This window comes from Nyctereutes procyonoides, unplaced genomic scaffold, assembly GCF_905146905.1.
Source record: "Nyctereutes procyonoides isolate TBG_1078 unplaced genomic scaffold, NYPRO_anot_genome, whole genome shotgun sequence".
Lineage (NCBI taxonomy): Eukaryota > Metazoa > Chordata > Mammalia > Carnivora > Canidae > Nyctereutes > Nyctereutes procyonoides.
Genome location: NW_026575037.1, coordinates 11,448,869 through 11,460,430, shown reverse-complemented (window position 1 = coordinate 11,460,430; position 11,562 = coordinate 11,448,869). Strand labels below are relative to the sequence as shown.

The window sequence follows — 11,562 nt, the reverse complement described above, 5'->3', positions numbered from 1 at the left end:
TACTCGTGTGCAACACCACCCAGGAGCACAGATCCGGCTTGTTAAATGGTCCCAACGTGACCATCCAAGGAACTCCATGGAATCCTTTGGTTTTCTGACATTCCTCTTTTAACCTGTGCAATTCTTTAGCTCCTACCCAGTACTGGCAGAATGAAATTAAGGAAATTCATTTTTAAAACGGGTAACTCCTTTTGTGAACACAGGCCTCTGTCTCTTTAAGGCTGAAGGCTTGGCTGCCATTCTGCTTAATCACTGATAACTTATCATGTAACCCAGTGTCTGTTAAATGAGCTATTAAAAAAAAAAACACCTTAGGAATACAAAGGGATTGCACTGTGACCTCTATAGGTCACAGCTAATTCTAGGTGAGAGGGTAGAGAAGGAAATAACCTTGTTTCCACTGAAGTTCTGATCATATTAATTTAGAATTCCTTTTTATGTCATCTTTGCTGGGAACTGTGCTCAGGCCACTGCCTCGGTCTGGTGCTTGTGCTGCAGATAACATACCATCCCTACCCCCCACTCTTGAACTGCAAGGGGTGCTCCAGTGAGGGGAAGCCAATTTCAGCTGGGAAGAGGGAAGTAGAGGTTCAATGCAAAGAACACCCCACAATTTGTCAGCAAAACCAAGAGGATGCTGAGTGACAGAAGCCACTCTTAAAATCACACTGAAACAACCAATACAAACTGGGACCATACCCAGTAAACCAATATCATCCTACTCTGAAAATGTCCAGCCAATCTTCCTAGAAAACAAACAAAAAACCACCCAAAACCCACAATTATCTAGGATTGCCTAAAACTAGAGCAAAATACACACTTGCTCATAGAAAATAGTCATCCCTAAGTTTGCTCTGACAGGACCCACCGACCTCCAAACTGATAGAGGACATTACCTTTTAAAGATAGTAATTGGTATTGCCCACAATACCTGGCACATTAGGTTAAAGTGTTGGATGAGTAGTGCTTTTCGCCAGAGGGTTACACACAACATTGTAGAGGAGAGAGTTTCCACCTAGCCTGGTATGGAAATGAACTAAGAATAAAGCAGGGAAGGTGGGAGAACCAGCTTCCAGGTTAAGGGATCAAGAACAAGGAGCTTTGGGGGGACTCAATAAGCAGCTCATTGGGCTAGAGCAAGGAGAGGAATGTCCAGGGCATATCTGGGCTAGCTAGCCCTGACCCAGCCAGCCTCAGAAGGCTTCAATCAGGGTCGCCGCAGGGTCAAGAGGTGCAACACCTCGGGGGTAGTGGGTAAGGATGAAATCAAGACCAGTAGGGATGGTGAGAGCCCTTGATAACACATTAACCATTTCAGGCTGCTATAAAATTAAAAAGGGTGCTAAGGCGATGTTATAGAATCATAAGTCAAAACCAAGCTCTGGAGCACGAGAGGGCTAGGGTTTGTACCATCCTCCAAAACTCTAGGGCTGGGATATGCCTTCATCCTGAGACTCCAAACACTCCAAGTACAAAAGCGAGCTGGTTGGCAACATGACTCAAGACAGATTTTTAAAAATTCCTAGAACGAGTGAATTTGAGCTTCCTTTGTTGCTTTAAAAAAAAAAAATCCCCTTTTTCGGTAGGAAAAAGAGTGAAAAGGCACGCAGGGATTTAAAAAGAAACACAAAGAATCGAGTCAGAAGAGATCTTATAAATGTTAGGTTGATTTATAAGAGCTGCGCTGGGCAGTTAACAGTTTGTTTACAATGAAGAGCTACCTAACTGAACATACTGTGCATGGCAATTAGAAGTCGTCATGGCAAGAGGAAGCCACCGCCGGCCGGCTGCAGCCAACATGAAAACAGCCAGACACAGCCAGGAAAACATAGGGATGAAGATGGGGTTTGCATTTTATTATAAAAGAAAAAGTAACGCCTCAGGAATCTTAACAATGGAAAGGAGCATCTCACACTCAGAATAGACACCAGGATACAAAATGACAAGTGTTCTGACTCCAGGGCTGTCCCCATAAGAGCAGAGACAGGAAGGAGACAGCCAAAGCAAACAGGTGATTCTGTAACAACGAAGACTCAGAAGAACCCTACAACAGGATTAAAATCTAAACTTCTGTTTTGCTTTTTAAAAAATTTTAATATATCAAAAGGCCTGCTTTAGTGACATGCTAGTCCCATCAGAAAATAATCCCAATAACCCCTTGTCAGTAACATGCAAGTTGACCAGCCAACTCTTTATTTCTAAACCTCTGTGTGTACATGTGTGTCTTTTAAACCAAAGCCACGGGGCTCAGGTGACTCCTCCTTCTACACCGTGCTTTCCACCTGTCAACCGACCGGTGTCTACCCCCAATTGCAGAAGAGTGGGCAGGGCACATGGGAGCCCTATAGTGACAGTGAGGGAATACCAAGTCTCCACTCAGTAGGAGATCCTTATTTCCAGACTATTCACCTCAAATCTGGCTCTCTGTAACCAGAATGTTTTTCCTCCTTTAGGGAAAAAACCACACATATCTGCACACCCATATATATAATTTTTTTTGTTTTTACATTTAAATATAAAAATACTACTCTGCTTTGTGTTATAAATGGAGGACCAAGCAATAAGAACTTTTTCTGCTAAGGTAGGTCAATCCATCCTTACGCTGAGCTTGTCTTCAGGTGAGGGCTATCTCGCCCCAGGTAGGGGAAGCCCTGCACCAGGAGGACGGGAGGCACATTCCCGCCTGATTCTCTCATTAAGTCTCACTTTTAATAGAAAGTTGGTTATAACCTTATTCGAAGTGGAACTTCCCACCAGGAGGGGAAATCCTAACCTAACCCCAGAGTAAGTAACCCTCCCCCCCCTCAACACTCAGCTACCTCGAAGAAAGAGCCCTCCCCCTCCCTTCACAAACACTATTCTCTGTCCGGATAGCTACGCCTATTGGACAAACACACCTGATTAAACGGGAACAGTGGTTATGTCTCCCTACCCCCCTCCCTACTAACATACTAGACAGCTTTCAGTGACAGGAAAAAAAAAGGGGGAGGGTGTAAAAAGATTAAGAACTTGACCCCTCTATCCTGGCCAAAGAAAGCAAGAGATATTAACTGGGCATGAGGAATAAAAAAAAAGACCTTGATATTCCGCCCTTTGAGTTACAGCTATTAGGACAGTCAAGAGAGGGGCAAACACGGAGGCAGGATGGAGAATTAATTAGGAGGGGTTCGATGGCTGCAAGTCTAGTCCGCTTAGTTTTTGTACTGGAAGGGTTCATCGCCAGTTTCGTTGAGAAGACATGTGCGGATGAGGGCTTCTGTCACCGAAAAGGGGTCGCAGTTGGCAGAGGGGCGACGGTCTTCAAAGTAACCCTTCTTCTCCTGGCCGACAGTCCGGGGAATGCGGATGCTAGCACCACGGTTGGCCACGCCGGCGGAAAAGTCGTTGATGTTGGATGTCTCATGGAATCCAGTTAGGCGCCGGGCATTATCCAGGCCTCCCTTGGGATCATAGGCTCGGATGTGGTACTGGTGCCGCTTGCTCAGTTTTTCAATGGACTCCTCAATGTACCTAGGGTAAATGGAGAAGATGGTGGGGTCCAACCTGCCACCAGGAAATCTGCCCTTCACGGCAGGGGGCCAGGTATGGATCTAAGAATGGAGGGGCTCCTCTATCAACGACTGCTTACAATTCACCAAAACATGGTCCCCACAGATCAAACATTCCACCAGGGCAGTAACTCTGCCTTCTTACCTGTGTATCCCACCCAGTGCCTCAGGATGGTGCTGGACACTCACTACATGGTATTTGTTAAAGGAAAAGATCCTTATCAAAGACCTTCCCCCACCCCTAAGCATTAAGTTCATTCACATGCTTTTTATTGTTACTAAGTTATTTCCTATTGAAGACTTTCAAACCCGTTAATTAAATTAGGCCCCCCCTTTTCCAATCGCTACCATTGGATTCGATTCCTAGAGTATTTTTTGGTACTTTTCAAATAGGAATGAAATGACAGAATCAGAAAACCACTTGTAAAGCCAAGTGCTAAAAGCTCAAGTCCACATGGAGAAGTCTGGCTCATTTAGCCCCAACACAGACCCTTGGCAAGTACGCGAGCAAGGAAAAGATGGCCCCATCAAGAGAAAGCACTTACTTTAGACCATTCTCCTCTCGCATGGCCTTGGTGCTGAAGTTGGTGTGGCAGCCTGCACCATTCCAGTTTCCGGGAATGGGCTTAGGATCAAAGGTTGCTATCACTCCGAAGTCTTCACATACACGATGCAAGATGAAACGGGCCACCCAGAGATGATCTCCCATGTCGATTCCTTCACAGGGTCCTATCTGGAATTCCCACTAGAGAGAACAACACAGTTGGCCTTTACAATAATGCCAACTCCTTACCCCGGTTCAGAAGCTCTTAACCGTGCTTTTTTCTCACCTCTATTCCAATCCCGCTTAAGTTTTAGGCAAACGAGGGTGCTGGCAAAAGTCCCCACTTGCCCATAGGTCCTACAGATGAACAAGTCACTTACCTGGGCAGGCATGACCTCAGCGTTTGTCCCAGCAATCTTGATGCCAGCGTACAAGCAGGCCCGGTAGTGAGCCTCCACGATATCCCTGCCATAGGCTTTGTCTGCTCCTACACCACAGTAGTACGGACCTGCAGAGGCATTAAGGTGAAAGGTCAAGACACAGGAAACCCAAGAAATCCTTTTCCACAAAGGTCAGAAATCAGAAAGCTCTCAACATTTGCTCTCCAGAATCACTATGCCTGTCTTCACCTGGAGGTGGGGGTGCTAGCATGCAGGGGGCTCCTCTTGGCCATTATATTATAACCTCAGTGGAGCCAAAGGATTTCCCTCATGTTAATGTCTAAATACAATGTCTGGATTTGGGTAACAGGAGGGGCTCCCTATAGTATTATTTCAGCCAGCCTTAGGGATATTCCCATAGTTTTTCTGATCCATAAGGAGTTTACTGTCAGCTATGAAGAGAGTCTTTCTTTGGCAATGAAGCAACAAGGGAACAGGAGGTTCACCTCTCATCAAGAGGACTCACCTTGGGGCCCAGGGAAGCCATTGGAAGGCCAACCAAAAGGGTGCCCATCTGTGCCAATGAGAGTATATTCCTGCTCCATTCCAAACCAGGGGTGTTGGTTGCTCACCATGTCCATTATCCGTTTACAGGTATGCCTTAAATTGGTTTCTAAGGAAAAAAAAAAAGTCAATGTGCCATTGAAGACATATGGGCAAATACACTGAATCCCAGTGCAGATGAGGAAAGGTCTTTGGATCCCACAAAGCTGAAGTGTGGACTATAAGGTGAATGATACAGAGTAAAACCTTTTTTTGTGTGTTCCATCAACCTAAGTGGGGAAAATAGGAGAAGTAGTAATCATTGGTCTGTAGGGAGACTCGTAGGTCACAAACAAATCATATGGAGTGGATCCAGAAGAGAGCAAATTTGCACCTTATCTGCATGCTGGCCACTTCCCAAGTACCACATGTCAGGCACTTAAACTCTATTCACAAGGCAGCTGCTTTAATTGTCAGACTTATTCCTGGTTTCTCAAGTATTTAGAGCCAAACCTACAATTTTGAGAATCATTGGTCTATTGGGGGCCTCATATTCCAGGTGAGAAGATTAAGGGCTACGTTGTCTAGTACAAATGCAAAATATTAAAATGATATGAGCCTGACAATTTCTAAGCTAGAAAAGAACTTTAAAATAAGTAGATACAGACTTAAAATCAGCAGCTTAACTGTGTCCCCAAACCATTTTAAGACCTCTACTACTTGAAGGAAAAACCACAAGGGAGTCTTCCTAACATAAGGATTATAGCCTCTACTTTTATAAAAGAGAAAATGCAGCTCAGCTCAGAGACATTGGGTGGCCTGCCCAAGTTACCCGGCAAGTAGCAGAACCAGGAAAGCCGTGGTTGGCTTGGCCTCAGAGCTCTCGCCCTTTACCACAATGGTACTGCCTCTCAAAACAAAGGCAGTAAGGTCCAGGAACTATGTAATTTGTTGCAAGTCGCACTGGCAGGGCACAGCAAGAGACTAACAGCGGGGAAGGTGGGGGGCTTTGGTGGAGATAACGAGGTGAATGGCAGAGAATCAGGATCAAAGGCCACGAGGGGCAAAAATCAAAAATGCAGTTACGGTGAACTTCCAAGACACATGTATACTCTCGGTGAACGCAGCCAGGAGATGGATTTTATCCCCCGCCCTTTTAAAATCAGGGAAACTTAAGTGTAAGGGGATAAATAACTTGCCAAGGTTCATAGCCAGTTAAGTGGCAGATCCAGAATTCTAACCCATCATTCTGACTTCAGAATTCACATTTTTCAAATCTACAGGCAGGCAGTAGGGCTATGTCATGGGGGAACTGGTAGACAGATTAAAGGAATTCACTGTTATTTTGTACAACCAATAGAGGAGACCATGCGTAGATGGACCACACTACCTCTCTGAATGAGGGCAGGGCGTTCAAGGTAGAGATGCATGTCCCATCACCCAGACTCCCACAACAGTTTGAGACATAAGATGGTCTCGTGTTCCCGGTCAATTTTGGAACCTCCTGTCCTTTTCCTTTACAACACTCACGGACTGAGGACAGGTCCATACCTATCCTGTACACACCTGCAGGCTTTCTGTTGTATTTGAAGACTTCACAGAATACCAGCTTGTTGGGGTCCTTGCGGAAAGGGTCGCGAAACATGGCAGCAGGGACAAGATACATGTCACTGTTGGAGCCTTCAGACTGAAAGGTGCTAGAGCCATCAAAATTCCATTCAGGCAACTCTGGGGTAAAAGGAGAAGGGAAAATTAGGTTAAGAATGTGGAGCTTTTCAGGCAAGAGTACAGACCCTTACTTAACCTTACTATGTTGAAAGAGATACACTTTCTTTTCAGAAAGTCAAGTGATACATGACTCCTGCCATCAATATGCACACTCTGACAACTGCACCTGGCTTTCACGTCCTTCCCACATGGGTTGCAAGTAAGACCACTGCATCACTTCCTTTAAGAAAAATAAGTCACAAAAACAACCTGAGCATGAAGTTATCTTCCCCAGGTCATCTGCTAGACACTGTGGAGACAAACTGAAATAGTCTGACATAACCAGGAAGTCAGTGACCATTTAGAAAACTGGAATAGGAGAAGCAGATTCAGATTCCCCCACTAGGCCCCCGAGTCGCTTCATTAACTCATCCCCCATTGCATCCAGGGACTGTTCTAGCTCAAGCTGTCCTTATTCTACAGATAAGGAAATGAACGACTAGCAGGATAACTTAGTCAAGGGTGCTCCCATTATCACTTATCCACTTGCCGCACTATGTATTAAAGGCTGGTTTCTTCCTCTCCAAAGGCAGAGAAACAGACTCTTCTCTTGTACCCCCAGGGCCTAACACCTGCCTCATAGCACGTATATAATTCATACTTTATATTTTATGGTCATGTATTCACTCCAGTGTGAACACCATTAGAAGAGTAACCCTTCCTAAAAGTAGGTAAGAGGTGATTATTTTTTCTCTGGTCCCCTTCCAGAAGAAGGAGGGCTATGGCTTGCTCTTGACTGAAAAATGAAAGTCATGAGCTCCTGGTGTGATAAGCAATCAGGTGGCTTAAGAATTTCCAAAAGTGGCATCAACTAAAAACAAATGAACGGCTAGTCCTATTTAGAAACCACTTTACAGAGTCTGCTTTGCATCTAGAACCTCACTGATAGGAATATGAAACAGTATTTATTCAGTGTTTATCAAGTAGATAGTGGAGTCAGGTTACAACAATGGTTTTCAAACGGGGTTCCTGGGGGTGCCTTAGGGCCAACTAAATGGGGATGCCCAAGTCAGCAAAGTTCCCCAGCCCCCCTCCTGCCCCAACTAGACTTTTAATCTTTTTTCTTCAATACACTGGCTTACGTGTAAGATTCTATTGAAATAAAGGGGTCCATTGTTACTATGCTTTGAGGCAGTGTAGGAGCTTAACATCAACTGAATGGAGTCTGAGAAACCCCGCCTTAGAAAACCTTAACAAACAGAATAATAAAGTGGCTAAATCTAGTGGCTTGGTTTCAGGCTGCTCCCCCCACCCAATCCCAACTCCCACTCTGCTTGGTCTCTCACCTTCAACACCCTTGGGCTCACTGTCCAAGGTCCGGGTCTTGCAACGTAATCCTTCTCCAGTCCCGTCAATCCAAATATACATAGCTTGCACTTTCTCGCCCTGAGGCAGGGACATGTACACCTGCTTGATGCCTTTGTTCAAGTGGGAACTCGCAGAGGTGGCCATGGTGGAAGTTGTTCTGCAGAGGAAGAACCAACAAAAAAACAATGAAGGTCACAGACTCCAAACTGAGCCTCCGCAGGAATGACTCAAGTAAGGACAATTCAATCAAAAAGTCACAATGGGATTGTCGTCCCCTCCCTTTGGAAGCCACACTCTCCGGGGTATAGTTATTCACTCTGCTTTCAAGGGGTTTAAGTTTTTCTATCAGACAAAAATCTTCTAGGCTTCCTCAGGCTAGAATCCACACTTGTGAGGACTAAGCTCTATTTTCTCAATGTAGCCAACGTAGAGGAAGTGTTTTATTTTTTACACCAAGACACTGGACGGGAGCAGGGAGCTCCTAATAAAACAAAACAAAACACTCAAGTTCAGAAGGACACAGCTCACAGAAGGTCTCTTCTCCCAATATGCATAAAATCCAGCCACAGAATGGCTTGGCTGCTTATGGTTTCTGGGTCAGTCTTGTCTTTTCCTTGCATCCTGGCTGGCATCTCAGTGAAAAACCCTTTTTTTAGAGATCCCTCCACTCCACACATTGAGATGGTGGAGGCCAGCTCGAAGACTTTAAAGACTGGTGGGCTTCCTAAAAGCAGTGCAAGTTATTAGGAACCCCCGAGGCATCAAAAGAGCTGATCTGAGCTGGATTCTAGAATGTACACTGCTACCGTTTCCATGGGTCTTCTCACTTGAGAAGGCAGATTTATGTTTGCAAACGACATCCTCAGATTCCACCAGAGAACTTTAATGAGCAAATTCCCACTTGGGTAACAAAAAAGATCTGGGTTTTCAAAAGCCAAGTGGCATGCTAGAAACTGCAAGCCACTGCCACAAAAACCTCTGAAAGGAGAGAAACCCAACACAAGAGGAAATGTTGTACCCCCACCCTCCCCAGCTCAGTGGCCCAGGGTGGCTGAAAGGGAACACATTGTTCTCCGACGACTTGGGCAACTTTCTGAAGTACAGTGGCTAAGTTTCTATGGGCAACCGTCCATGTTTGCCCAGCTGAAAACAGAACTACTTCTCCCTCCCATAGCCTCACCCCTTCCCTTGGGGGGAAAAAAAAAGCAGAACCTCTCTGGTGTCTCCCACTAGAAAACCTTTGCATCTCTTTGCATATCCAGTGCAGGGGTCTCGGTGGGTCACACAGCACCCCCACCCCTGCCTTTAAAGGCCGAAAGGAACAATACCTGACCCTTTCAGCTCCCACTAAAGGCTACTGATGGTCTCCCCGGCTCGTTACACCATCATCAAGCCATCATCAAGCCACACTTTTTCCAGCTTTCAGCCTCCGTTCCAGATTTTTCTGCTCTTTTGGGTGAGACGAACTGGATGCCAACATTCTAGGCTACTGGTTATCGACTGGTGCCGCCGCGGTGCCCAGAGTTTTAGGTGGGATAAAAAATGGGACTGTGCGCGTCCTAGCTGTTTCTGCAGCTGTCACTGGCTCCGGGGTCTTCCTCCCTGTCTCTTCACTCACCCCAGCCACAGAAGGTCAATCGGGTCGTTGGGATTGCCTTCCCTGGCCCTTCTCCGCTTGGAGTTGCGTTCGCGCCTCTCCAGGCTCTCGGGCTCCCGCTGGTCCATACACCGGAGCTTTCTGGGCGAGGGGGACGGAGACGGAGACGGAGAAGGGGTCAGGGAGCGATCGGGGTCGCGGCGCGCCGAGGAGGCCAACGAAGGCGGGTGGACGCGGCCTGAATCTTGACTCGCGACTTCTCTCCCGAGTTCACCGAGTGGGCGACGAAGCCGAAGCAGCTGGGGGGGGACTCCGAGGACCGCGACTCCGCCTCGGCTTCATCTTCGCTGTCGGCGGTCTTCGCGGACTCGCGGCGGGGGGGGGTTCCCCGCTTCCCGCCCCCCGGGCAGTTGGGATGATCCACTTTGAGAGCAGCCCTCGGCCCCTGAAGCGTCCCTAAAATCGGCGCCCCGCCCCTCGGGCCTCAGGGCCTCGCCGAGGGCGCCATCACCCTCCGAGGGCCCGGGCGGGGAGCGGGCAGGGGTGCGGGGCGCGGGGTGGGGGTGCGGGTGCGGGTGGGGGCGGGGGCCAGCGCCCCGCCGCCGCCGCCGCCCCTCTCCGCCCGCTGTGCCGGGGCCACGCCGCGGCCCGGGCTCCCCATTGTTCAGTCACAGTGCAGGGCTCCCCCCCGGACCCCACGAGCGACGCTCACGGCTACTCGCCTCGGGTAGGCGCCTAGAGATCAAGCCCACGACGGTCCCCAGGGCCGCCGCCGCGGAGCAGGAGAGCGAGGCTCCCGCGGGGCCACCCGTCATTCCTCCGCGGCGCGCACAGCCCGGGCCCCAGCACCGGCTCCACCGTCCGCCTCGCCGAGACCTCCAGGGGCGGCGCTTAGAGCCGCGAGCAGCCGAAGAAAGATCAAAACAAGTCCCCGCCCTCCCGCAAGCCCGGCGGTCAGCGCGCACCCCGCGGTCGCCAGGCCAGGGCAGCCGGGAGCCGAGGGCGCGGGGGCACCCCGAGGGCGCGGGGGCGGAGAAGCACCGCGGGGGCTGGCGGTGCGAGGGGCCGCCCTGAGCCGCGGGGCCGGCGTGCCGGGCTCGGGGGCAGGACGGGGGGCGGCGGGGGCGGCGGGGGCGGCGCGCACCACTTGAGGTCCCCCGGCCGGCGGCGCGCTTACCTGGCGGGTCGCAGGCAGCAGGGCGGGCAGGCCAGGCCGCGAGAGCGAGGTGCGGCGAGGAGAGGAGGCCGGGGCGCTGCTCAGAAGCTCCCCTCCGCTCCCATTCTCGGCTCTGCGAGGCCGCCTGCAGCCCCGCGCTCTTTATCCGCGGCCCGGGCCGCCCCCGGCGCCCTGATTGGCTCCCAGCGGCCGGGAGCCGGGGCGGAGCGGCTGATGCGCGCCCCGGCGCCGCGGCCATTGGGCGAACCCGCGAGCGGGCGCCGTCGGGGCGGGGGGGCGAGCGCTTGCAAAGAAAGAAAGGGAAAGGGCCGTGGGGGGAGGGGGCGCGTGGAGGCGGCGGGGGGGGGGGGCGGGGGGAGGGGAGCCGAGGAAGGTCTGGCCCGCGGCGCGCGGACGGGCGACCTCCTGCCGGGAAGGACCCCGCCTGCCCGGGCCGCCGCTCGCCTCCGCGGGCCGAGCGCCGGCCCTTCAGCCCCCACCCCCGCCCCCACCCACCCCCGGCCCGAGCCAGGCGCCCCCCGACCGCCCGGCCTCCGCCCCTGCCGCCTCCAGGTTGGATAGTTTTGCAGGAGAGGCCTCTCTTTTTCGAGGTCGTACTGCAGACCCCAAGGCCCCCTAAGGACCTTCTGATCCCCGAGAACGTAATTTTGCCTTTTGTTGTTTGAGAACCTCCAGCCCTCCTCTGCGCTCGCGTCCAG

General features: G+C 50.4%; 1 protein-coding gene across 2 annotated transcripts; it reads right to left on the bottom strand.

Moving 5' to 3' along the window:
- Nucleotides 1–1,649: 1,649 nt before the first annotated feature.
- GLUL (glutamate-ammonia ligase) lies at nt 1,650–11,001 on the bottom strand. 2 transcript variants are annotated; one of them, XM_055319302.1, is made up of 8 exons: nt 10,865–10,985; nt 9,709–9,828; nt 8,069–8,247; nt 6,582–6,743; nt 4,999–5,145; nt 4,473–4,600; nt 4,094–4,293; nt 1,650–3,510 (listed from the first exon to the last, which is right to left on the bottom strand). In XM_055319302.1, exons 2-8 carry the CDS (start codon nt 9,813–9,815, stop codon nt 3,192–3,194), a joined length of 1,242 nt encoding a protein of 413 aa, XP_055175277.1. In that variant the 5' UTR covers nt 9,816–9,828; nt 10,865–10,985; the 3' UTR covers nt 1,650–3,191. The 2 variants fall into 2 exon arrangements, with proteins under 2 accessions (XP_055175277.1, XP_055175278.1); XM_055319303.1 differs by lacking the exon at nt 9,709–9,828 and having other exon boundaries at nt 10,865–11,001.
- Nucleotides 11,002–11,562: the final 561 nt, after the last annotated feature.